Source organism: Mobula birostris, chromosome 2 (assembly GCF_030028105.1).
Source record: "Mobula birostris isolate sMobBir1 chromosome 2, sMobBir1.hap1, whole genome shotgun sequence".
NCBI classification, from domain to species: Eukaryota; Metazoa; Chordata; class Chondrichthyes; order Myliobatiformes; family Myliobatidae; genus Mobula; species Mobula birostris.
The window spans coordinates 56,574,543-56,600,942 of NC_092371.1; the positions used below are offsets into that span (position 1 = coordinate 56,574,543).

Genomic DNA, 26,400 nt, shown 5'->3' on the forward strand with positions numbered 1-26,400 from the left:
TGGATAATGAAGTAGGTTTTCAAAGCTTGCAGAGAGATATAGGCCAGTTAGAAGAGTGGGCTGAAAGATGGCAGATGGAGTTTAATGCTGATAAGTGTGAGGTGCTACATTTTGGTAGGACTAATCAAAATAGGACATACATGGTAAATGGTAGGGCATTGAAGAATGCAGTAGAACAGAGGGATCTAGGAATAATAGTGCATAGTTCCCTGAAGTTGGAATATCATGTGGATAGGGTGGTGAAGAAAGCTTTTGGTATGCTGGCCTTTATAAATCAGAGCATTGAGTATAGGAGTTGGGATGTAATGTTGAAATTGTACAAGACATTGGTAAGGCCAAATTTGGAGTATTGTGTACAGTTCTGGTCTCCGAATTATAGAAAAGATGTCAACAAAATTGAGAGAGTACAGAGAAGATTTACTAGAATGTTACCTGGGTTTCATCACCCAAGTTACAGAGAAAGGTTGAACAAGTTGGGTCTTTATTCTTTGGAGCGTAGAAGGTTGACGGGGGCTTGATAGAGGTATTTAAAATTATGAGCGGAATAGATAGAGTTGACGTGTATAGGCTTTTTCCATTGAGAGTGGGGGAGATTCAAACAAGAGGACATGAGTTGAGAGTTGAAGGGCAAAAGTTTAGGGGTAACATGAGGGGGAACTTCTTTACTCAAAGAGTGGTAGCTGTGTGGAATGAGCTTCCAGCAGAAGTAGTTGAGGCAGGTTCGATATTGTCATTTAAAGTAAAATTGGACAGCTATATGGACAGGAAAGGAATGCAGGGTTATGGGCTGAGTGCAGGTCGGTGGGACTAGGTGAGAGTAAGAGATCAGCATGGACTAGAAGGGCTGAGATGGCCTGTTTCCATGCTGTAATTGTTATATGGTTATATGGAAAGCTACCTTTCTCTTCTTCTATTTTGTGATATAGTTCATTAGATTCATCTCACCTGTTTTGGAGGAAGTTATTACCTAATTCACTTTGCGCAAATGTGACTTTTCTTTTTTAAGATTACCTATATTATGTTCCATTGAAATTAATTAGCGTGCCAATTTTTCAAGTGCTTTAGGTTTCTTGTAGCACTGTAACAGCAGAAATGAAGACATCCTTTCCTATGTTTGTCTCCTTTGAACTGGGTTTCAACAACCTACCCAAGGAATTTTCTGCAGCTTCCTTAAGTCAGAAGCAATTCTTGTATGTGCACCAGTAATGGAGAGCTTTCCATCAAACAATATTCCTTAAGTTTAGCGTGAGTTTTACCATGGTATTGACTATCAAATAATTAGTTAATTAAGCATACTTACAGCTTTTATTTATTGTTGCAAGAGACAAATACGAGTTCAACATCAATACATTTCAATTTACTGCAGTGTATAATTTCAATAACAACAAATATTTTGGAATATTCTGGCATCACAGATGACACGGCTCAGCTTTAACTTGGAGATGTACATACAGTCAGACAAAACATTTCTTGAATCTTAGCTAATTTCAATTAACAGACAAATACACAATTGCATTATGACTAGACTAATACTTATATAATTATTAACATAAAATACTTTTTACATAATTAGTGCACCTATTGCAAAATAATTGTACAAAGCTCTTTGAAAATGTTTAGCTATGAAAATAAGTTCCTCAATGGAAATTACTAGAAACATTTATACAACATTCAAAATTAATCTCAAAAAAGTATAATGTGATTATAGATATGACCATCTGCAGAGAATGATTAAATGGTGATTTGAATGACCAAAGCCTGAAATTACATTTTGAATTATTTATAAGTGTTTAATATGCTCAAATTTCATTTCCTATATCTGATATTTTTAAGGTCTGTGAACCAATTATATACAGGAAATACTGATTATGAAATAGCAAAAAGATGAAGTTGATATGGAATTGTTTACAGAGACTGATATTAAACCCTGTAAGTGTATTCACTGCACATAAAGATATGCTCTAAACATTAAAATAATATTTTTATACTCAGAAATCATCTATTCCACTTTACAAATGTGTTTATAAGTAGAAACTGGCAAAAATGAATATTGGACTATTATATTGGAATGTGGTTCATGCTGCAAGCATTAAAGTTGCATCTTTTGTAAACAATCACAAATAAAGGTAAAGTGCAAACTTACACTATTATATGGTTCTTTGAGTACCTCATGCCCTGCAATAAAAAGTTTTATTACAATTGAATAAATATAATTTATGTTTCATATAAATAATTTTACAATATTTTATTTTCTGTTATGCTTTAGGTATTTTAACTTGGGTCATAAGCATCCAAAAATATTAAATTTCCAAGTCTTTTTTTAAAGTTAATTCATCTGTAACTGTAATAACTTTTTAATGTTATATTTATAAAGCCAGACATTGCTCTTAATTACTTGTTCCCATACGATGAAATGATCAGTATATTTCAGTAGCATGCAATAAATTTTATATATATGTATACACACTACATCTGACAATTAAATGAAATATTTATCGTCCAAAGATTTGCTTAAAGTTATTAGTGGAGAATCTGACTTGTCTGAAAATTTGAAATTTGAACTAATATGCCTGTTTATATTTTTGTTAATTTTTCGTATCAATTAGTGCAATTTTTCAATGTCTGAAATTCATCTTTTTATTAGTTGTTTTCTTTTAAGAACCAGTTCTTAATTTATTTGAGCTAGAATTGCAGCAGTAGTATTTATTTCAAAGGCCTATAGTTTGGATCATCTCCATATTTGATTATTTTGTTCTTCTGATGGCCAACAGCTGAAATTGCCCCCATTTCTAGTCATGCAGCATTTTCATTGCCATCTGTGTTCTTACATGAGAGTGCAATGCCCTTTGTGATACTTCTCATTCCATTTGATGTCTTAAGTTCCGATTTAAGAGCAGAGGGAAAGCAAAATTCTTTGAAACATCTTTTGAAATTTTCATCCAGAAAGGCATAAAGGACGGGATTGAGGCTGCTATTGGCATAGCCAAGGGCAACACAAAAATGCCAGCTTGGCATAATAGTTAAAATTTCACGATTACACACAGCTTGCACTAACACTAGAACATGGACTGGAGTCCAACAGATAATGAAGACGGCAACAACCACCAAGACCATTCTTGTGATTCTGCGCAGGTTCCTGTCCTTCTCCTTTGATCCGGAAAGCACGCGCACTCTTCTCAACCGCCTGAGCATTAATGTATAGCAAATAGTTATGACAACAACTGGGATGACAAAAGAGAAGAAAAACACAGCAATCTCAATTATAGGCTTCCAGTAACTGTGGGGCTGAGGATGAACCAAAAGGCATTCAATTTCTGAAAGAAAAGGAACAAGTAAAACGTATTAACATTTGAATATTATCACATCTATTGCAGTAAGCTTGCAAGTGTTTTGCAGTAAGCTTGCATGTTGGCAGGGGTGCAATGGTAGCATAGTGGCTGGTGCGACGCTGTCACAGCTTGGGATGTTGGAGTTCGAAGTCAAATTCCAGCAGCAAGTGTAAGAAGTTGTGCGTTCTCCCCAGGAGCACGTGGGTTTTCTCCGGATGTTCCGTTTTCCTCCCACAGTTCAAAGGCATTCTGGTTAGTATGTTAATTGGTCATTGTAAATTGTCCTGTGCTAAGGCTAGGGTTAAATAGTGGGTTGCTGGGTGGTGTGGTTCATTGTTCTTTGCTTTACCTCTAAATAAAATTTAAAATAAATGTTGAATTATTATTTGATACACTAAGAGATTAAATATGAAGGGACAAGTTCAAGCATAATCAGGCCTAATTAGGTGAGAGTTAACTCAAACAGAAAATGAATATTTTATTCAGTCTCCATTCTAAAGTCACACTGTTTACGTTATGTCTAATTTATCCCATTTCTGTACTTGTTGTGGAAACTGTCATTATAAATGTGTCATGCTGTGACTGTACTCTCAGGCCATTCACTAAGCAAGTTTGTTCAGTGATCAACCAAATTATGTCGAGCAGAAGACTCTAGGTTCTCAATTAAAATTTTTGCCTTAAGCTATCTGACCCTAGTAAGGGTGATAGCTAAGAGGTGCTAGCAGGCACAAATCACACAAATGCTACAGAATAAGTCCATGCTAATTTTGTGCAAGATAAATTCATTTATCACACATTCCCAGCTTTATTCCATAACTCTGCAATATTTTTTCATTCATTTTTTAAAAAATTCTTTTTTTCTTTGAGTCCAGTGTTTGAAACTGCCTCCACTACTCACACTCTCCCAACATTGTACTCACAATGCCAATCAAATTAGAAAAAGGAATATTACTCAGAGATTGTGTGTTTAATTAAGACCATAAGATATAGGAGCAGAAGCAGGCCATTTGGCCCATCGATTCTGCTCCGCCATTCAATCATGGGCTGATCCAATTCTTCCAGTCATCCCCACTCCCCTGCTTTCACCTCATACCCTTTGATGCCTTGGCTAATCAAGAACTTTTTATCTCTGCCTTGAATACACCCAATGACTTGGCCTCCACAGCCGCTCATGGCAACAAATTCCACAAACTTGTCACCCTCTAACTAAAGTAATTTCTCCACATCTCAGTTCTAAACGGACGTCCTTCAATCCTGAAGTTGTGCCCCCTTGTCCTAGAATCCCCTACCATGGGAAATAACTTTGCCATATATAACCTGTTCAGGCATTTTAACATTCAGAATGTTTCTATGAGATTCCTCCTCATTCTCCTGAACTCCAGAGAATACAACCCAAGAGCTGCCAAAATTCCTCATGCATTAACCCTTTCATTCCTGGAATCATTCTCGTGAATCTTCTCTGAACCCTCTCCGATGCCACTATATCCCTCCTAAAATAAAGGAGCCCAAAACTGCACACAATACTTCAAGTGTGGTCTCATCAGTGCCTTATAGAGCCTCAACATCACATCCCTGCTCTTATATTCTACACCTCTAGAAATGAATGCCAACATTGCTTTCCCCATCTTCACAACCGACTCAACCTGGAGGTTAACCTTTAGGATATCCTGCACAAGGACTCCCAAGTCCCTTTGCATCTCTGCATTTTGAATTCTCTCCCCATAAATAATAGTCTGCCTGTTTATTTCTTCCACCAAAGTGCATGACCATACACATTCCGATATTGTATTTCATTTGCCACTTCTTTGCCCATTCCCCTAAACTATCTAATTGGCTCTTACCTTGCTAAGCAGCCTCATCACCTTGTCAAAGGCCTTCTGAAAATCCAAGTACATCACGTCTACAGCATCTCCTTTGTCGACCCTGCTTGTAATTTCCTCAAAGAATTGCAGTAGGTTTGTCAGGCAGGATTTTCCTCTCAGGAAACCATATTGGCTTTGGCCTATCTTGTCATGTGCCTCCAGGTACTCTGCAATCTCATCCCTAACAATCGATTCCGACAACTTCCCAACCATTGATGTCAGGCTAATAGGTCTATAGTTTCCTTTCTGCTGCCTCCCACCCTTCTTAAATAGCAGAGTAACATTTGTAATTTTCCAGTCATCCGGTACAATGCTAAAATTTTCGATTCTTGAAAGATCATTGTTAATGCCTCCGCAATCCCTCCAGCTACTTCCTTCAGAACCCGAGGGTGCATTCCGTCAGGTCCAGGAGATTTATCCACCCTCGAACCATTAAGCTTCCTGAGCACCTTCTCAGTCGTAATTTTCACTGCACAAACTTCACTATTGGAATGGCTGCCATTGCTGAAAATATTTACCTACAGGAAAACATAATCATCCTGGGCTATGATTTATGGCAAATATATTGTTCATACACAATATAGATAATTGTAAATACTGTATATAATGTCAGCAAAGTTGTGATGCTAAAAGAAATCTCCGTCAAGCTCCCTGTGTACTAAACATCCTTAGACCAAAAATACCCCAGATTAGATACATATTAGGTCTATGCATGATGCTCTGGATTTCCAGCATCTACTGAATCTTGTATTTACATATTAAATCTGTTTACTGCACTTTTCCAATTAGCTCTTCAACCTCTAGACTGCATCCATATCTGAATCAATGTGATATTTTCACTCCCTGACCAGCTAATGGAGCAATCTTCATATTTACTATTTACTTATTTAGGGACAAATCCTCCCAGCCCAACAAGCCACACTGCCCAGCAACCCACCTATTTAACCCTGGCCTGATCACAGGACATTTTACAATGACCAATTAACCTTCTAAACAATGTCCTTGGACTCTGGGAAGAAACTGGAGGACCTGGAGGGTTCTTCCACACAAGGGAAGAAAATACAAACTTTCTGGCTGAGGGTGCCAGATTTGAACTCTGAACTCTGATGCCCTGAGCTGCAATAATGTCATGCTAACCGTTTCGTTACCTTGGTGCCCTATCCCTAATAATTTTTCCTGGGTGCTTTTCTCCTCACATTCCATCAATTGAACCACTCTACTAACCCAATCATCATTAAATTGTGGGAGGACAACTGGAGCACCTGGATTGACCACTATGGTCACAGGGAGTAGATGGAAACACCATATGAACAGCAACAAAGGTCATGGTTGAACCCAGATCATTGGAACTTACAAGCAGTAACACTCTGTAGATCATCAGTAATGTTAGTAAAGGTATACTTTTTTTTAATATTACATACATCTCGGTGTACGGTGATATTTTGCTGTGACTTACCCTTATTTTCGGTGTCAGCTGATCCCATGATCATTGCTGGTATTCCAATTACAGAAGCAAATACCCAGATGCACACATTGACAACCTTGGCATTGAAGGGTGTTCGCATATCTAATGCTTTAACAGGGTGACAGACAGCAATATACCGATCGACACTCATCACTGTCAGAGTTAGGATACTGGTGAACATGTTGTAGTAGTCAATTGAGATTGCTAATTTACAGACAATATTTCCAAAAGGCCAGAATCCCAGGAGTGCATCAGTTGCTTGGAAAGGTAATGTTATTAATTCTAAAGCATCTGCAAGTGCAAGATTGAATATATATATATTTGTTGCTGTCTTCATCTTGGTATATCTGTAAGAAATGAACCTTATGAAAGTTGGAGTTTTACTTGGAACTTAACCAGCATAATTGAACATATGATCAGATTTATACATCACATTTATTAAAGATATTGAAACTTTGCTGTCATAAATACACAATCCATTCTGCAATTTTTACCTTACAAATGAGATATTAATCCAGCAGAGAGTACTGATGGCACAATGACAAAATCATACAACTTCCACCTCAATAATTTACAGAAAATTGCCACCTAATTATGTTTTGTTTGTTGTGAAATGACTATTACAGAAGCAATTGTTCTGGTACTATATTTTGTTGAAAGGCTGGTCCATTGCTTGACTTCTTACATCTAGTACAATGCATTCCAGTGAACAACAATGTAATAATTGCACAGATGAATCACTCCATGGCACAAACAAGAATGATTGTATCTACTTGCAAATGAATTGATAGTTCTTTGGGTGGAAAAAACTATCTTCTTTCTTACTAAGTTAAAATCAAAAATATGTCACTGCAGGAAGTGGTTATTCATTCAATTACTCCTGAACCAATGCAACTCTTCTAAAGGAGCAATTTCATTCCTTTGTTTTCTCAAACCCTTTTTTCCAAATATTTTCACATTAAATTTCTATAATTTATATTATGACTACAGGTTTCTATTGCTCCATACATTTTCTATGTTACGAGAATTTCTTCTGGATTTCCTCTTCACTCTTCCATTGAGAATCCCAGGCATAAGGACTTGAAGGGTAATGTGGACAAGATGTCACAGTGGTTCCAGGATGCCAATAGAGTTCTGATAGGTTGAAAATTATATCTAGAAATTCAGTGCCTTTAAAATTGGTTGACAGCAAGTGAAACATCCAAATTCAGCAGTCTTCAGTGAAATGCCGAGATGCAACACTGAGCGTCATAGGAAGTCATTCCCGCCTGTGGCCATCAAACTTTACAACTCCTCCCTTGGAGGGTCAGACACCCTGAGCCAATAGGCTGGTCCTGGACTTATTTCCTGGCATAATTTACATATTACTATTTAATTATTTATGATTTTATATAGCTATATTTATACTCTATTCTTGGTTGGGGCAACTGTAATGAAAATCATTTTCCCTTGGGATCAATAAAGTATGACTATAAACACCAAACAGCATGATGGGCATCATAAAACTTGCAGCGCCTTAGAATTAAAAAAACAAGCTATAATAGTTTACCTTATTGCTAAAGCTTTTCCTCCCATCACATAAAATGAAATCTTGTTTGAAACTTTTATTACACAAAAAATGCATCAATAGAACAGCAAAACAGCTCACATTACAGTACTATTGCCATTAACATCCGAATGGTAATGGAACAACATATTTTAGTTTATGAACACTTAAGCTGCAGAAAATACCATCACATGAAGCTGAAGTTGACACATGACTAATTTTGATGAAAATGATCTACAAATGTATAAATGCTGATCTCATAGCAGTATTATGAAACCCACTTGCTATGATTGATGATTGTTTTTCTATAAAATTGTTTGTACCATACCTATTAATGTCAGGATTAACCTGAAGTAAAGAGTACATAAGTGATTTAAATAAAATAAATTCAGTCAGTTTTCAACCGTACACACAATGCTGTATTGTACAAACAAATTGCCCTTGAACATTGGGAAATGTATGGCCAGCAGCATCTATGGAAAGGTTTAAACATTCCACGTTTTAGGCTGAGACTCTTCATTAGGAGTCCTGATAAAGGATCTTGGCCTGAAACATTGACTGTTTACTCCTTTCCATTGATGCTGCCTGACCTGCTGAGTTCCTCCAGCATTTTGTGTGCGCGCTTTGGATTTCCAGCATCTGTGGATTTTCTCATGTCAGTGATAGGGAAATGCTTCATAGGGGGGGCAGCGTGGTAATGTAGTGGTTCGTACAATGCTTTATAGTATCAGCAACCCAGGGTTCAATTCCCGTCACTGCCTTTAAGGAGTTTGTACGTTCTCCCCGTGACCACATGGATTTCCTCTGGGTGCTCCCGTTACCTCCCACAGTCCAAAGATATACTGACTGGTAGGTTAATTGGTTATTGTAAATTGTTTTGTGATTATGCTGGGATTAAATCAGGGGATTGTTGGGCAAGTGGCACAGCCTGAAGGTGGCGCACGGCCACTTCAGTAATGATATCTGTTATCTGTCAAGTCGGGGACCGTGCACAATTCTGATTTGATGGAGACAGACGTGATTAGATTAGATTATGAGGACACGCAGTCCTCTTTTATTGTCATTTAGTAATGCATGCATTAAGAAATGATACAATATTGCTCCGGTGTGATATCACAAAACACAGGACAGACCAAGACTGAAAAAACTAACAAAACCACATAATTATAACATATAGTTACAACAGTGCAACAATACCATAACTTGATGAAGGAACAGTCCATGGCACATTAAAAGAGTTCAAAGTTTCTCAAAAGTCCCACATCTCACACAGACAGGAGAAAGAAGAAAACTCTCCCCGCCATGCCCAACCACAGTCCAACACTGAGTCGTCCAAAAACTTTGAGCCTCTGATCAGCCCTCCGACACTGAGTTCCGAGCACCATCTCTATCTGAACGATTTGACCTCAGTCTCGGTTGCCAGCAGCAGGCAGAGCTGGGGATTTTGAGGCCTTCCCTCCGGAAGATTCTCGATCGCGCAGTAACAACGGCAGTGAACCGGCGTTTCAGAAATTTCTCCAGATGTTCCTCTGTGCTTCTCACGTCTATCTCCATCAAATCAGAATTGTCCACGGCCCCTATTTAACGGATATGATATCATTTTCACTGGAGAGCACGGAGGACCATTTGGAAAACTTCTGAAATGCCCGCTTTGCTGCTGCCGCTACTGTGTGGTAACCGGAATCTCCGGAGCTGAAGGCCCCGAAATCCTCCGCTTTGCATGTTTCAGTGGCCGGGGAGAGGTCGAAGGTGCTCGGCAGATGATGGCACTCGGGAGGCTGTATCAGAGGGGCTGGTCGGAAGCTCGAAGTTTTCGGATGGATGGACTCAGGGTCGGCTATGGTCGGCTGCTTCCAAGGTATCGGCAAGTTGACGGTGCCTAGAGGTTTATGGCAGGGAGTTTCTCCCTTTTGCTGCCTGCTATCGGGGACTCAGGAGTCGATCGACTCGGGACTTTGAGACTTTTTTTTTACTGTGCCCATGGTCTGTTCTTCATCAAATTATGGTATTGCTTTGCACTGCTGTAACTATAAGTTATAATTACGTGGTTCTGTCAGTGTTAGTCTTTGGTTTGTCCTGTTTCCTGTGATATCACTCCGGAGAAACATTGTATCATTTCTTAATGCATGCATGCATTTCTAAGTGTCAATAAAAGAGGTCTGAGTGTTCTCATAATCTAAAAAGGAGGTCCCATTCTTGGTTGGTTTTCATCTCAATAATAAAATGAATATTCTGTGAGCATGATTAAAGGAAGACCTTGAGAAATTTGTTAAATGACACAGAAATAATGAAATTGATTTCAGTGCTACATTGTCATGCCAGAAGGTGTTTGTCAAACACACATCTTAGGTTCTTAACAATGAAAATAATTGTAGTTTTTTTACATGTAATTAATTACATTTGCAACCTGTTTAAATGGTTTGCAATCAGTAATTAATTGCTCATCTACATGATTCCAGGAATCATGGTTGACTCCGGGAAGAAACTACTGCTGGGCTGAGAAAAAGTTTCAAGGCTGTGATCAATGCTTCCTTGAAATCAAGAGCTAATACATTATACCCTTTTATACTGTTAAAATGACAAAAGAGACAATTGTAAGGTATTGTTAAAAATAAATGAGTTATCTGGCAAGAAGATATAGAGTGGCCAACTCTATCTCCCACTACCATTCCATATTATCTGTCTATTCACCAGAATCAGAATCAGGTTTATTATCACTGGCATGTGATGTGAAATTTGTTAATTTAGCAGCAGCAATTTAATACAATACATAATCTAGCAGGAAGGGAAAAATAATAATAAAGAAAACAAAGCATAATAATAAAGTAACAAGTAAATCAATTATGTATATTGAATAGATTAAAAAAATATGCAAACAGAAATACGGTATATTTAAAAAAAAGTGAGGTAGTGTCCAAAGCTTCAACGTCTATTTAGGAATCAGATGGCAGAGGGGAAGAAGCTGTTCCTGGGCCGGCTGGTGGCGCAACGACATCGGCGCCAGACCTGGGAGCAGAGGTTCCTGGGTTCGAAACCAGTCAGGCCCACTCCTGAGTACACTTTCCATCCGTGCCGGGTTGAGTGTTGAGATCGCAACTCGACCTCGTAAACTAAAGGGAAAATACTGCGAAAATGTCTGTGTGAGGAGTGGTGCGCCACACAGTCTCTCTTGCTCCGCGCCTTGTAAAAAGCCATGGAAAAGACATTATCACGGACACACGCACAGACTCATGCACACACGCAGGCACACGCCAAATAAAAAAGAAGTTTTTCCTGAATCACTGAGTGTATGCCTTCAGGCTTCTGTATCTCCTACCTGATGGTAGCAGGGAGAAAAGGGCATGCCTTGGGTACCGGAGGTCCTTAATAATTTACGCCACCTTTCTGAGACACCACTCCCTGAAGATGTCCTGGGTACTTTGTAGGATAGTGCCCAAGATGGAGCTGACTAGATTTACAACCTTCTACGGCTTCTTTCGGTCCTGTGCAGTAGCCCCTCCATACCAGACAGTGATGCAGCCTGTCAGAATGCTCTCCACAGTACAGCCATAGAAGTTTTTGAGTGTACTTGTTGAAATGCCAAATCTCTTCAAACTGTCTTCAAAAAAGTATAGCTGCTGTTTTGCCTTCTTTATAACTACATCAATATGTTGGGACCAGGTTAGATCCTCAGAGATCTTGACACCCAGGAACTTGAAGTTGCTCACTCTCTCCACCTCTGATCCCTCTGAGGATTGGTATGTGTTCCTTCGTTTCACCCTTCCTGAAGTCCACAATCAGCTCTTTCGTCTTACTGACATTGAGTGCCAGGTTGTTGCTGCGGCACCATTCCACTAGTTGACACATCTCACCCCTGTATGCCCTCTTGTCACCACCTGAGATTCTACCAACAATGGTTGTATCGTCAGCAAATTTATAGATGGTATTTGAGCTATGCCTAGCCACACAGTCATGTGTATATAGAGAATAGAGCAGTGGGCTAAGCACACACCCCTGAGGTGCGCCAGTGTTGATCATCAGCGAGGAGAATATGTTATCACCAATCCGCACAGACTGCGGTCTTCCAGTTAGGAAGTCGAGGATTCAGTTGCAGAGGCCCAGGTCTGCAACTTCTTAATCAGGATTGTGGGAATGATGGTATTAAAAGCTGAGCTACAGTCGATTGACAGCATCCTGACGCAGGTGTTTGTGTTGTCTAGGTGGTCTAAAGCCATGTGGAGAGCCATTGAGATTGCATCTGCCATTGACCTATTGTGGCGATAGTCAAATTGTAATGGGTCCAGGTCCTTGCTGAGGCAGGAGTTCAGTCTAGATGTAACCAACCTCTCAAAGCATTTCATCACTGTAGATGTGAGTACTACTAGGCGATAGTCATTAAGGCAGCCCACATTATTCTTCTTGGGCTCTGGTATAATTGTTGCCTTTTTGAAGCAAGTGGGAACTTCTGCCCGTAGCAGTGAGGGGTTGAAAATGTCCATAAGCATGCCCTTTCCCCCATGACCCCTCCAAATGAGGGTAGAGTCTGCCCATTACAAGTTTATCATGTGGAATTATTATGGGACCTAATGGTCTTCTGATTCCGTTCTAAACAAGTAGCTCCAATGTTTTTAGTTGAGATTGATACTTATCCCTATTTCTTGGAATAGTTTTATTTGACTGTAAATTATCCTTGTACACAATGTAACTTTAAATTATTTGATAGTCGAGACCCTTCGTCAGGACTAACTGAAGGAAGAGTGAGTAAGGGATTTGAAACTTGGAGGGGGAGGGGGAGATCCAAAATGATAGGCGAAGACAGGAGGGGGAGGGATGGAGCCAAGAGCTGGACAGGTGATTGGCAAAAGGGATACGAGAGGATCATGGGACAGGAGGTCCGGGAAGAAAGACAAGGAGTTGGGGAGGAGGGGACCCAGAGGATGGGCAAGGGGTATATTCAGAGGGACAGGGAGAAAAAGGAGAGTGAGAGAAAGAATGTGTGTATAAAAATAAGTAACAGATGGGGTACGAGGGGGAGGTGGGGCATTAGCGGAAGTTAGAGAAGTCAACACCTTATATAGCTAGAGGAACAACACCTTATATTCCGTCTGGGTAGCCTCCAACCTAATGGCATGAACTACGCAACTCCCTTGTCCATTCGTTCCCCCCCATCCCTCCCCACTGATCTCCCTCCTGGCACTTATCCGTGTAAGCGGAACAAGTGCTACACATGCCCTTATACTTCCTCCCTTACCACCATTCAGGGCCCCAAACAGTCCTTCCAGGTGAGGCAACACTTCACCTGTGAGTTGGCTGGGGTGATATACTGCGTCCGGTGCTCCCGATGTGGCCTTTTATATATTGGCGAGACCCGCCGCAGACTGGGAGACCGCTTTGCTGAACATCTACGCTCTGTCCGCCAGAGAAAGCAGGATCTCCCAGTGGCCACACATTTTAATTCCACATCCCATTCCCATTCTGACATGTCTATCCACGGCCTCCTCTACTGTAAAGATGAAGCCACACTCAGGTTGGAGGAACAACACCTTATATTCTGTCTGGGTAGCCTCCAACCTGATGGCATGAACATCGACTTCTTTAACTTCCGCTAATGCCCCACCTCCCCCTCGTACCCCATCTGTTACTTATTTTTATACACACATTCTTTCTCTCACTCTCCTTTTTCTCCCTCTGTCCCTCTGAATATACCTCTTGCCCATCCTCTGGGTCCCCCCCCCCACCTCCTTGTCTTTCTTCCTGGACCTCCTGTCCCATGATCCTCTCATATCCCTTTTGCCAATCACCTGTACAGCTCTTGGCTCCATCCCTCCCCCTCCTGTCTTCTCCTATCATTTTGGATCTCCCCCTCCCCCTCCAACTTTCAAATCCCTTACTCACTCTTCCTTCAGTTAGTCCTGACGAAGGGTCTCGGCCTGAAACGTCGACTGCACCTCTTCCTAGAGATGCTGCCTGGCCTGCTGCGTTCACCAGCAACTTTTATGTGTGTTGCTTGAATTTCCAGCATCTGCAGAATTCCTGTTGTTTAAATTATTTGAAGTTGTTTTCCATATACTTTGTTAACTGTAAGAACCAAAAATCATTGACTGTAAGAACCAAATACTAAGTCATCTGCCTTGTTTGCAAAGTTAGTTTTCCTAATACTTCTCAATATATTTACAGTTAATGAATATTCTATGGTAAAAATCTTATTTCTATTCACAGTATCATTATCTTTTACCAAACAGCATTACCTCTTGAAGGCTCAGGACTCAAACATGTGTGGTCCAAACAATTAACTACACTCCTATCATCTGAAACTTTCAATGCAGTACCATGCTTTCTAAATGTAGAAAAATGATCAGTTTCCTGGATTTGTCTCAGGAGGTCTTGTCAGTCCAAGAGAAAATTTAAGTGTTCTCATCAATTTGCATGTAATTTATCAATACAAAGTCTCATACCTCAGTGTTCGGATTTGGAACTGCATGTCATCGAAACAAATTCCCATGCATACAAAAGACAAATCTTGCAAAAGAAACAGGTATGAAATATACCAGAAGTTGAATGAAAGCTGCTTATAATTGTACAATAGACTACTGTGACTCCTAAGACAGGTACAGAGATTTATTTATTGCTTGGACATCAATAACCACTGCTTCAAAACTCAACCATCTGACATTTTTCCATTTTAGGCCTGCCATGATAAGAGTGGAGATCGGAGTAGATCCACATCACTGTGTTCTCTCAAATGTGCCTCTGTCAAGTTAGAACTGTTGCTGCGAATACTCATATCACCAGTTAACCCTGCACAGCTTTACCAGCTGGGTGTTTGCAGTTTACCAAGCAACCGGATCAATACATCAGAAAGAATATTTTCATTCTAATTGCTGTCATGAATTTAGCAAGAAGCAAATCATATGCTGTAAACAAAATTCCCAATTATAACATTGTTCTGTCACTTAACAATAATGACATTTGAAAGTGATGAAGTTAAATATTTATTTTCCTGACCACAATCCACTGTTCTGCTAGGTATTTAAATATTACAGTAACAAATCAGTCCATAGGAAGAGATCTATAAAAGAAAAAATGAGTTTTATTTCACCGATTGAAATCACAGGTCAATTACATAATTAACATTATGCCTTAAATGTAGCTAATTTCTTCAGTTCTATTACCCTAGAGCAGATCCATATCATGAGTTGATAATGACGGAAGATCACCTTCTTTAAGAAGAATTTATGGGTTAAAATGATTCAAAATGTGATCCCAGAATTCACAAAGAAGCAGTCAAATACTCAAGGCACATTACTGTCACATTGTTTGAATTTTCAAACATTATATATTCCATCCTGCCACTCTATCCACAGCCTTGATTAATTGCAAAATATATGCAAGCTCTGAGGGTGATCTTTAAAGCTGATTTTGGGCTATGAAGAAGGTGGAAGTCTTCTTCATAGTCCAGAATCACTTTTAAAGAACATCCTCAGAGTTTGTGTATGTTTGGCGATTAATTTCTTCTTGTCACAAAGCTTGCAATGAAAATAGTTAACAGATGCAAGCCTTCATTTTCAGTCAAGTATCAAACAATGTCAGGTGCATAAAATGAGCTGAAACCACAGAGTTGGCTATATTTCAAATATACTGCATAAAATAATATGTTTAACAAAGGACATTAAAAATATTAAATGACAGGAATCACCTAGATGTACATATTGCTTATTAAAATTCTTCTAAGACTACAATGTACCCAATTTCATAGTATTTCCTATTTTTATGACGTAGCATTTATGACTACTGAGAGTTATTGTCTATGATGTTGGGGGCAGTTCTAATGTTGTTTATAAATCATGAGATTTTATGCTTGTTTCTTTCTTATAGGAAAATCACAAATGACCATGTAACAAATAAACTTGTATTTTCACTGTACATTGCAAACTCAGGATAACAGCATTCGCAAGCAACACTAACATGTATCAGCATGTCAACCACAACAGTAGTTGTAATTATCAGTAAATAAATAAATATACAGCCTCTCCAGGACAGAAACGTTTTAAAATGTAAATAGGAAATCTTCATCTGTGGCAGATAAGAAACAATCAAATCATACAGGTTCTAGGCAGCAATTATAGGCCATAGGAAGATAAAGCAATTTCCTTTTAGACCAGCTTTAAATTTATAGGTTTAATTACAAATGAGAGCCAAAGTCAAGCCAGGTATGTGTATTACTGAGGCTATAATTAGTACATCGTAAAAGTTAGATTCTCTGTTTACAGACATCCCATCCTGCAAAAACTCATTTCAGGGAGGTAGTACCATCAATTTACAGGAGACTCACGGAACTTCCGGGAGAGGTGGGATGTCTGCATTAGAATAGCTCCTTAGCAGCTAGCCAGCTAGTTTAAATAACGTTAGCTATGCTAATGAACGAATGACGCCTGTTAAACTCACCTCAGCATGTCCTTTACAGTCTTAAGACCATAAGACAAAGGAGCAGAAGTAGGCCATTAGGCCCATCGAGTCTGCTCCGCCATTTTATCATGAGCTGATCCATTTTATCCTATTTAGTCCCACTGCCCTGCCTTCTCACCATAACCTTTGATGCCCTGGCTACTCAAATACCTATCAATCTCTGCCTTAAAGACACCCAATGACTTGGTCTCCACTGCTGCCCGTGGCAACAAATTCCATAGATTTACCACCCTCTGACTAAAAAATTTTTTTCGCATTTCTGTTCTGAAAGGGCGTCCTTCAATCCTGAAGTCATGCCCTCTCGTACTAGACTCCCCCATCATGGGAAACAACTTTGCCACATCCACTCTGTCCATGCCTTTTAACATTCGAAATGTTTCTATGAGGTCTCCCCTCACCATGGGCAATAGAAAAGTCACTGTTGCAAACAGCACAGCGAGCAACACTGTCATTAATTTTGACCCCTGTTAGGCAGGGGTACACTTTAGTGTAGTCTGGGGTGACGTACGTTTTATTTATTTTTTTGGAACACTCTGCCATGGCTCGCGCTCGCTCTCTCTCTCTCGCACACTCTTGCTCTCTCTCGCGCACACTCTCTCTCTCGTGGTCACGCTCGCTCTCTCTCTCGTGGTCACGCTCTCTCTCTCTCTCTCTCTCTCTCGCAGTCGCGCTCGCTCTCTTGCGGTCGCGCTGTCATGCTTGCTCTCGCTCTCTCTCACGCTCTCTCTCTCATGGTCGATCTCACGGTCGCTCTCTCTCATGCTCTCTCTCGCGCTCGCTCTCTCCAACGATCTCAAAAAAATTGATTTCCGGGACATTGTATATAATTTGCGGGCATCAGGGAGCCACTATTAATATGCGGGAGACTCCCGGAACTTCCGGGAGAGGTGGGATGTCTGTGTTTATCAAGTCATAGAGTCACAGCATTATACTGTACTAAAGCAGGCCTGTCAGCCAAAATCCTCCACACTGATCCAGTTGTTTACTTGAGCTAGTCCCAACTGGCCTAAATGCCTCTAAACCTTTCCTCTAACCTGATTTAAATGTTTTTAATATTTATTAGTCCATGCAGTTACAGCAATTTTTTATTCCCAGCATTGCTGATAAATCTGTGCAAGGCCAAATTATAATTTATATTTTATTATATCAACAGCTTAAAAGAGATAATTAAAAAAAGCAGATGCTAGAATTGTAAATGCTTGAAACATTTGCCTGGCAGCATTCTGTGGAAGGAGAAACAAGAGTTAACATTTCATGATCAATGACCCTTATTATTTGCTGTGTGTTTCTGGCACCTTTTGTTTCTACCGAGGTCTGAAGCTCCGTTGTCCTGGATGTGTATAACTGCTTCTCCCCAATTCCAACCAACCCACTTCTGCACAGACAGTACAGTTGCAGCAGATAGCCACTGGATACTTCATTTTACAAGACAGTGGTGTAATCTCCATGAGAATGTTCCATAAGTGAATTTTGGATTCACAGATAATTAATGAAGTTTTTTTTTTGCAGTAACAATTTCAACTGATGAATACTCAATGTGAAATATAATATCTGCATCATACCTTACAGCAATTATTATGCTTTAGTTTAATTACCAAAGTCATACCATTTAAAAATGACACCATACTGTTATTGAACACTAATTGCCTCATACACATGAAGTATTAAGTCAGGGCAATGATAATTGGAATTAAATTGTTGTTTATGGTTTTATTTTGGTTTCTAAATATTTGTCTTTGATTAAGTTCATCTGTTTTGTTGATATAACATACTCATTTTGTGCTTCTTTACCTTTATGTATGAACTCCAGTTTAATTATTGTCATTAATCTGACCATAGATGTATAGTCTGTGAGGTACATTTGAATTTCCATGCTAAAGCTCTGTGGCCACTTACCCTAGGATTCAGAACAACATGATACAGAAGGGAAATAAAACTTACAAGAAAAACATTGAGGAAGCTGATGGAAAATTAAAATGAGCCACAAATGGATAAGACTTCAGATTGCCAGAATATGAAAGTAGCTTGTAGATTACAAAGACTGCATCAATGTTCAAATTATAGGTTAAAACTTAATGTCAGTATTTCACATTCTTGTGCACAAATATCTTAGTCAAATAGTGAAAGGCCTGGATAGACCGAATGTGGAGAAGGAGTTTCCATGAGCAGAAATGTCTAGGATCCAAGGGACAGCTTCAGAGTAAAGAGACATCTGTTTATGATAGGGGTGAAAAGAAGTTTCTTCAGCTAGAAGGTGGTGAATCTGTGGAACTTGTTTCCAAAGAGGGTAGTGGAGGCCAAATCATTGCGTGTATTCTAGGCAGAGATTGATATATACTTGATTAGTAAAGTAGTTAAGGCTTACAGGGAGAAGGTGAGAGAATGAAGTTGAAAACAACAATGAATCAATATTGAATTGTGGAGCAGACACAGTGGGCCAAATGGATCGTAACTTATGGTCTTAACTTCACAGCAACAAGTAGCAGTAATTAAACAAAAAAAAGCCAAATTATTAATGGTTATGTGAAACTAATTAGCATGCCTGACCCAAAAATTAATAAATTGCTGGAGCAGTGTTAATGACCAGGATTTTTTCTAATTACACAGAAAATCACCAGTATCTAAGACCTGACTTGTCAGGACTATAGCTTGAATATGGATGCATCACACTTTGACACTAAGCTTTGCTATCAGTTTTCCAACTATGCTCCTTTGCTGGACTCTGAATTTGCTGAGATTTTGTAGCACTTACATTACAGAATCTGCAGCAAGGTTCACATGAAACCAGTTTTTGAATGGAGATGGTTAGGCTACAGAGAAATAAAAATATAAATGACTAGAAATGCTCAGTTGGTCAAGCAGCATCTGTGGAAGAAAGAGTTAATGTTTCAGACTGATAATCTTCAGCCAAAATAAGGAAAAGTTAACAATTAATACATTTTAAGTGGCAGAAAAAAGGGGTAAGGGGAACAGATTAAAAGACAAAGGTCTGTGATAATGTGGAGACTACGGTACACTGAATGATGTTTGTGGAGCCAACTGTAAGAAGGTGGTCACGTTATGTCTGCAGGAGGTGTGAATAAGAAGAGAGGAATTAAAATGAAATAGTGAGACAAAGATAAAAGTGCTGGGAATGCAGAAATCAAGGCTGAAATAGCTCATGATCTGAATTTGGTGATTTCATCATCATGCCAGAAGGCTGCAATGTCGCAATTAGAAGAAGAGGAGTAGCTCTTTGAGTTTCTATTGAGTTGTGTGAAAGGGTAAAACCAAAGAGGATGGTTTTGGAGCAAGACAAAATATTAAACAGGTCATTAGAAGCTTAGAGTCTTGCTTGTAGAGGAAACTGAGGGGTCCTCCAAAGCAATCAGCCATTCTTGGTTTCTTCAGTGTAGAGAAACCACACTATCAGCACCTCATAGAAAACTAGATTTGAAACAATGCAAGAAGACTGCTGTTTTAATGAAAATGTGGGTAATATTCAAAGGTCAGACAGTATTTGAAGAAAAGCTAACATTGCAAATCATTGACTTCATATATAGATCTAGTAAAATAGAAGAGAAAGAGATAAAAGGCAGATTAAACAGAATAGAATACAGCAAGTCATTCTGTATTAAAACTTTTTGTGCCCAGTTTAATGTTTTCCGTAACCTGGAAGTGTTTCGTAGCGTGATCATTTTACTTTCCTCTATGATTCATTTCAAAGTAATTTGCAATCTTTCTAATAGCTTATTTCACTTTAATAGGTTTTGAATCCTTCTGGATTATTGAGAAGCTTTGACAGATGATAACCATTGAGGAGTGCCTTTGTAGTCAACATTTCTCAGAGGTGTTACGTGGGACGGCATATTTTGGTATATGCTCATGACTAAGTTACATTGCTGGTGAACTCGGGGCCTCACCACATAATTCTATGATATTCTTAGCAAGTGGGGCTGTTGATGGAGAAAAAAGAAAGTTCTGGGAAAGGGACATTTGGATGGTATATGTAAATGGTGGGTCCCATCTGGAATATATAGTTCACAATTTACATTGATTAACTTTCATGAGCCTTTCATAATGAATCTTCCCTGATCCAAATACCCATAATTGTGTTAACTGAGAATTTACTGACTTTTTAAATATTAATTGCATTTTTGAGCATCAGAAACATTTTGCTTTGGTAAATTTGTCAAAGTAAATTTTCACCTTTGCTGTAGGCAGTGCCCGTACAGAATCCAGAGAAGAAAAATTGGAAACACAATTTATAAAACACATGTTAAAAACCCCAGCGAAGTATGTGTATACTTAAGTGAGGATTTGATTTAATCTCAAGCAATTACAATTTTGCTGTTTTATTTGCTCTTTAGTATCTTGAATAGCAGGAAATAATAAAACAATGAAGATTGCTCATTTCCCAGATGGTTTCAAATGCAATGAATTGAGTTCAATTTGGCTACACTGCAGTGTTAAATGGGTGTTATAGAATTCCTGTCAATGTTATCTATTCATCCGAACAATACCCCATTGATGTTTAAAAAAAAGTTATTTTCATGAAGTGTTTTTGTTAGGATCTCAGGATAAAGGGCAAAAGAACTCTTTATGTAATGATGTTCTTCACATCTTAATCATCTGGTCACACCAAGGTGCAATCAATAAATGGTCATGGAAAATACTTAGCTAAATGATAAATAGATCCTCCCCCATTTCTTTGCCTCCTACATGTCATGGTTTTGCAATTTTAGACATGACATTGGCAAATGATAACATTCAATTTCTTTATAGACCAGCATTGATTTGGGAAGATAGTCCTTTCACACTTTGCCATATTCTCTAATCTTTAATCTAAATACGACTTTGCTGTACATCAGCAGCAAGAGCTACAGCTCTCTAAATTCACTCTTGTTAATATTCAGTTCAAAAAGATGGATCCAAAAGCCTGTTTCCTTGCTTTATGGGGTAGTGCTAAAAGTGCATCAGACAGCACATAGCAGTTTTGGATGCAGATATTTTAGTAAAAGATTAATTTTATTATTTGTGAGAAAAAAGGGTGGCATTACAGGATTATGAAGCAGTAGGATCATTGTCTAGAATTTAGTCAGATTTCCATTTCCATCCTATGAATAGTTTGCCACCAGCCAATAAAGCAGGAGTTCTGACAAATTCTATTATCTGGATGTAAAATGTTCCACAGGACTACTCTCCTCATGTTCTAAATAGTTTACCTTTCCTTACCTATCCCACAAAAAATAATAATCTAGTTGTTCGTCTCATTAACTCTTTATAAAACTTTGCCAGAAATAAGATACATCTAACTATGCATCTTTAAGCATAATCCAATTCAAAACATCTTTGGGTATCTTTAAAAGGTATTGAAAGGAGCCACAATTTCTTTATTTCATGCATATCGCCTTATCCATATTTTAAATTGTTTCATAAGTGCAACGATGCAACACAGTAACAGCAGCAGCAAGCTGCTGTTTAAAGACTAATAAATGCTTCTTTAGCAGCTTATTAAGAAGTCAGGAACATTTTTTGTATGTGTGATCTGACTGCCACATCACTTGTTTGTGCACTATAACTGTCTGTGCACACGGCAACGCAGGTGCAAGCAAATATGTACAACCTTCAACAAACCAAAGGTCGGCTTACATCCATAGAAATTTGCTGTGGTGTGGTAGCATGGCATGCAATAAGAAAAATTAGCATTCAACAATTATAAAGAATAGTGTATTATAAAAATAACATTGGACATTAATGTATTGATATGGAATAAAATGTACATGAATACCAGCATGTACAGTATTTACAATGCAACCAGAAATATAAAATATAAAGAATTGATGTGCCTTTGTGACAGGCTATGGGAAAGTATCTCTGTGAATGGGGAGAGGGGCAGGGAACAGCCTTCATAAAGACATTTTTTAGACTGCCTCTGAAAGAGGAGAGATAATCTCTTTGAAAGGGACACATTTCTCTGAAGGAGAGAACAGACAAATTATGGAAAAGAAAGCAGAACATGTTATAAGAGACATATATTTCTGATTGAGAGGGAGAAAGGCAAGACACAGATATCCGTGAAGAAAGGAGGTGAATGTATCACTGATGAGATGATGTCTGCTAATGGGGAAGAGTTACAGGTCAAGTACAGTGGTAGGAATGTTCTGCTTTATGTGGATTAAAGCCAGTAAAATTCATTTTCCAAGCTTTCAGAATTGAACTATTTCACCTGGGAAATAGCAGGTAAATTTCAAATTTGACGTTTAAGCATAATCAAATTGGAATCTCTAGAGAGCTATCTGTCCCAAAACCAGATGGTGCTCTTATTTGCTTCAAGGAATTGTTGACATTTACAGTGCCTTGAAAAAGTATTCAGCCCCAGCCCTTTGTTCACATAAATGAGTATCACTTCTATGGATTCTGATAAATTTAACTGAGAATTTTTATTTGTGAATCATGTGCTCCTCCCCCCCCCCCCACAGTAGAGCCCAAAAAACATGGAAAATTGTAAAGGATGAAAAAACTAAAATTTCAAAAACTGAAATGTCAGCTTTTCAAAAGTATTCATCCCCCTTAGTTGAACCACCTCACAGCTATAAGTCCCTATTTGCTTTGCACAATGCAGTGAAGTAAGATTTGCAGAATCCTCCTTGCAAAATTGCTCAAACTGTGCCAGGTTAGTTGGGGAGCAGACCTGGACAGAAGTGTTGCGGTCTTGCCAGAGATGTTCGATTGGGTTAAGGCCAGGACTCTGGCTAGACTCAATGTCTTTATTTGAAGCCACTCCATAGTTGCTCTGGCAGTGTGCTTAGGGCTGTTGTCCTGCTGAAAGACAAACTTTCTCCTCAGTTTAAGCTTTCTGGCAGAGTCTAGCAGGTTTTTATCCAGCATCTCTCTGTATTTAGCAGCATTCACCTTTCCGTCAATCCTGACCAGGTTTCCAGTCCTTGCTGCTAACAAGCATCCCCATAGCACGATGCTACCTCCACCTTACTTTACAATAGGGGTGGTGTTACATAGCTGAGGCACAGTAACGCCACATGCACTGTTGAGGCCAGAAAATTCCACTTTAGTCCCACCCACCACAAGATCTGCTTCCACATTTTCTAAGAGATGCTTTGCAATGTCTTCACGGACAATGATAGGCTTTTTTTTTCCAGTCAGGGTTTTTTTCCTTGCCACTCTTTCATAAATACCCTTTTTGTGCAAGGCCTTAGAGATTGTGGAGCCATGCACTTCATCTCCAGTTGCAGCACTGACTTCTGCAGCTCACTCAGAGTGACTGTTGGCGTTACAGTAGCCTCTCTTATAAGTGTCATTCTTCTCCAGCGACTAAGCTTAGAGGGGCAGCATGACCCAAGCAGTGTGGCTGTAGTATCATATTTTTTCCACTTTTTCATGATGGATTTCACTGGGCTCTGAGTTATATTCAGTGCCTCTGAGATGGTCTCATACCCTTCCCCAGATTGGTGCTTCTCTAATATCATTTCCCTGACTTGCCTTTTGCCTTCATTTTGATGAAAATCTACCATACTGTTGGACCTTGCAGAGAGGGGGTATTTAATCTTATGGATTCATTGAAGATAATCGCTCCTCCAATTTTCTACATTAACAAATTTGGTGAGTTGGTAAAATAATACAATATATTGCACCTGAGGAAAGTTATCAGAGTAATTACTAAGGGGGTGATTTTTTTCAGCCTCACAATTTTGGTTTTTAATTTTTAGTAAATTGTTGACAGACTTTGGAATTTTTCATTTGATTTGACATGATGCACAATATTTTGTACATTAGCTTAAAATCCTACTTCAATATAATTTAAATTTAGAAAAAGCGACAGTAAAATGTGAAAATAGTTGTGGGGTCTGAACACCTTTTCAAGGCACTGTACCAAATTGCATTGAGAGTGGATAAGTCAGGAGAGAGAATCTGCAATTGACACAGTGTCAATGTTTCCCATCTACTGACAAACGAGCCAAAAGATTCCACAACGTGGTTTCTTTGTTATTTTATTATAATGGATTTTAAATGTAAAAATATTGAATTTATCCTTTAAAATAAATGAGAACATATCTACTTGATGTTTAAAGAGACGAAGCAACTAAGTTGTTAAAGAATTAAAAGGCAATTTACTATAATGTTTTGAATAAAGACAAAAGTAATCAGTTACCTTACCAAAGAATTGTACAGAGCAAAAAAATCGAAGAGAATACATCAGCAACGAGTGGAACATACATCTCTTTCTGATGATCACACCAAACTAAATGAATATACAAGAGTCAGGATATATCATTGGGGGAGGGGATGGATTTGTGGATGGTGAGCGGGAGAGATAAGAATTGTAGTAAATTAGAGCCAGTAATATTCATGAATCTATTACTGTTGATTAATCTATTATTTTTAATGTGTTTGCTAACTTCATCATACGGTGTAACTAATCTGAAAACTGGTTACATTTGATTTAACGCATATAACCAGTCGCGGTGAAACTGGTTCCCAATTTGAAGTGAATCAATTTCGACCTGAGTCCAAAATGCCATATTTCACTGTTACACCGATTTAATCCAACACACATTGATAAAATATTGTAAAAAGGAGATCGTTGCATTAGGAACTAATCTGGATATGAATGTATTTTACATTTTACAGATGGAGTGAAAACAATGGAAAAAGTCATTTATTTCCTGCATACCCATCCCAGAATAAACCTAAACATTCCAAGCAGGCAATTTTCCATCCCCTTTCTCCGTAAGAAGAGTCGGTTAACACTATAAAACATACAATACCTACATAAAATAGATTGTAATCTGACGTTCCGAAAGAACAGAAATACTAAATAAAAACCGGGTTGCAACGTCAATTTACATAATCTCAGAGGAATTGAGCACTCCCGTTATTTGTAAATCCTTATCAATTTATTCCGCAATGTAAGTTTATTATATACCTATCTGAATGAAAAATAAAACAGCTATTATTTGTGAAACATTTGAATTCAGTATTTTACCGTACTTTACATTGCAATATGAAGGATATATGAATTTAGACCCGAGTCCTATCCCTATGAGGGCGCTCTAAGGCAGCACACTCACGCACACAAAAAAACTGAGTTTCCCGTCTATATAAACGTTTTTAAAACTGTTTGAAATAAACTCATGTAAAACATGAAAAATAAAATGCTTACCTGACAATAACGTACATTACCAGACAGTTGCCCACCAGCCCCACTATGCAAATAAATAGATAGATCACCATGGTGGCAATTTTAGTCGTGGTTGACCAGTCTATTATGAGGTCGGTGACATTGTCAGACCAGCGATCAAGAAGAATCGTGTAATTTTCATCGAAAGAGTCATTAAGATATTTTAACTGATTAAAACTCCCCAAAGCGCAGACCGTGTCAAAATCCATTGTGCCTCTTGACCTGCAGTAAGGCAACATAAGAAACACAATGTATCTTTTCAAGTGGAAATACACTTCTGCTGTATACTTGCATATAAAAACTAATTTTAAATAACGAACAGATTATTACAACTAAATACAAAATTACGTTTCAAGCACTGTACCCGTGGCAGAGAAGGACTTCAGAAAGCTTAATGAATTTCAAAGTGCAGCTTGATAGCACATTGATTTTCCTCCATTCGTTGTTCCGCCCAGTACAGAATGATGGATCTGAAATCCTCCACAAGTTAGGTATTTTGAAATCTTTAGACACATTCTTCTCTTTGGATGGTGCTGAGAAGGTTCCCAGTTTTAACGATGTGGCCCCTCACAGTC

At 38.6% G+C, this 26,400-nt stretch overlaps 1 protein-coding gene across 2 annotated transcripts; it reads right to left on the reverse strand.

Annotated features, from left to right (window-relative positions):
* Nucleotides 1-2,256: 2,256 nt before the first annotated feature.
* Nucleotides 2,257-26,400, reverse strand: oprl1 (opiate receptor-like 1). Of its 2 annotated transcripts, none has more exons than XM_072277093.1 (4): nucleotides 26,190-26,400; nucleotides 25,808-26,047; nucleotides 6,648-7,003; nucleotides 2,257-3,314 (listed from the first exon to the last, which is right to left on the reverse strand). In XM_072277093.1, the coding sequence occupies exons 2-4, from the start codon at nucleotides 26,032-26,034 to the stop codon at nucleotides 2,794-2,796; spliced, it is 1,104 nt and encodes a 367-aa protein (XP_072133194.1). In that variant the 5' UTR covers nucleotides 26,035-26,047; nucleotides 26,190-26,400; the 3' UTR covers nucleotides 2,257-2,793. The 2 variants fall into 2 exon arrangements, with proteins under 2 accessions (XP_072133194.1, XP_072133202.1); XM_072277101.1 differs by having other exon boundaries at nucleotides 26,174-26,400.

Bases quoted from the DNA above. Each gene is read 5' to 3' on its own strand.
- oprl1 (XM_072277093.1), bottom strand. From the start codon at position 26,034: ATGGATTTTGACACGGTCTGCGCTTTGGGGAGTTTTAATCAGTTAAAA. The intron at 7,004-25,807 runs GTAAGCATTTTA...CATTTCTTACAG, and splicing joins GTAATGTACGTTATTGTCAG to ATATACCAAGATGAAGACAG. The intron at 3,315-6,647 runs GTAAGTCACAGC...CTTTTCTTTCAG, and splicing joins AGCTGACACCGAAAATAAGG to AAATTGAATGCCTTTTGGTT.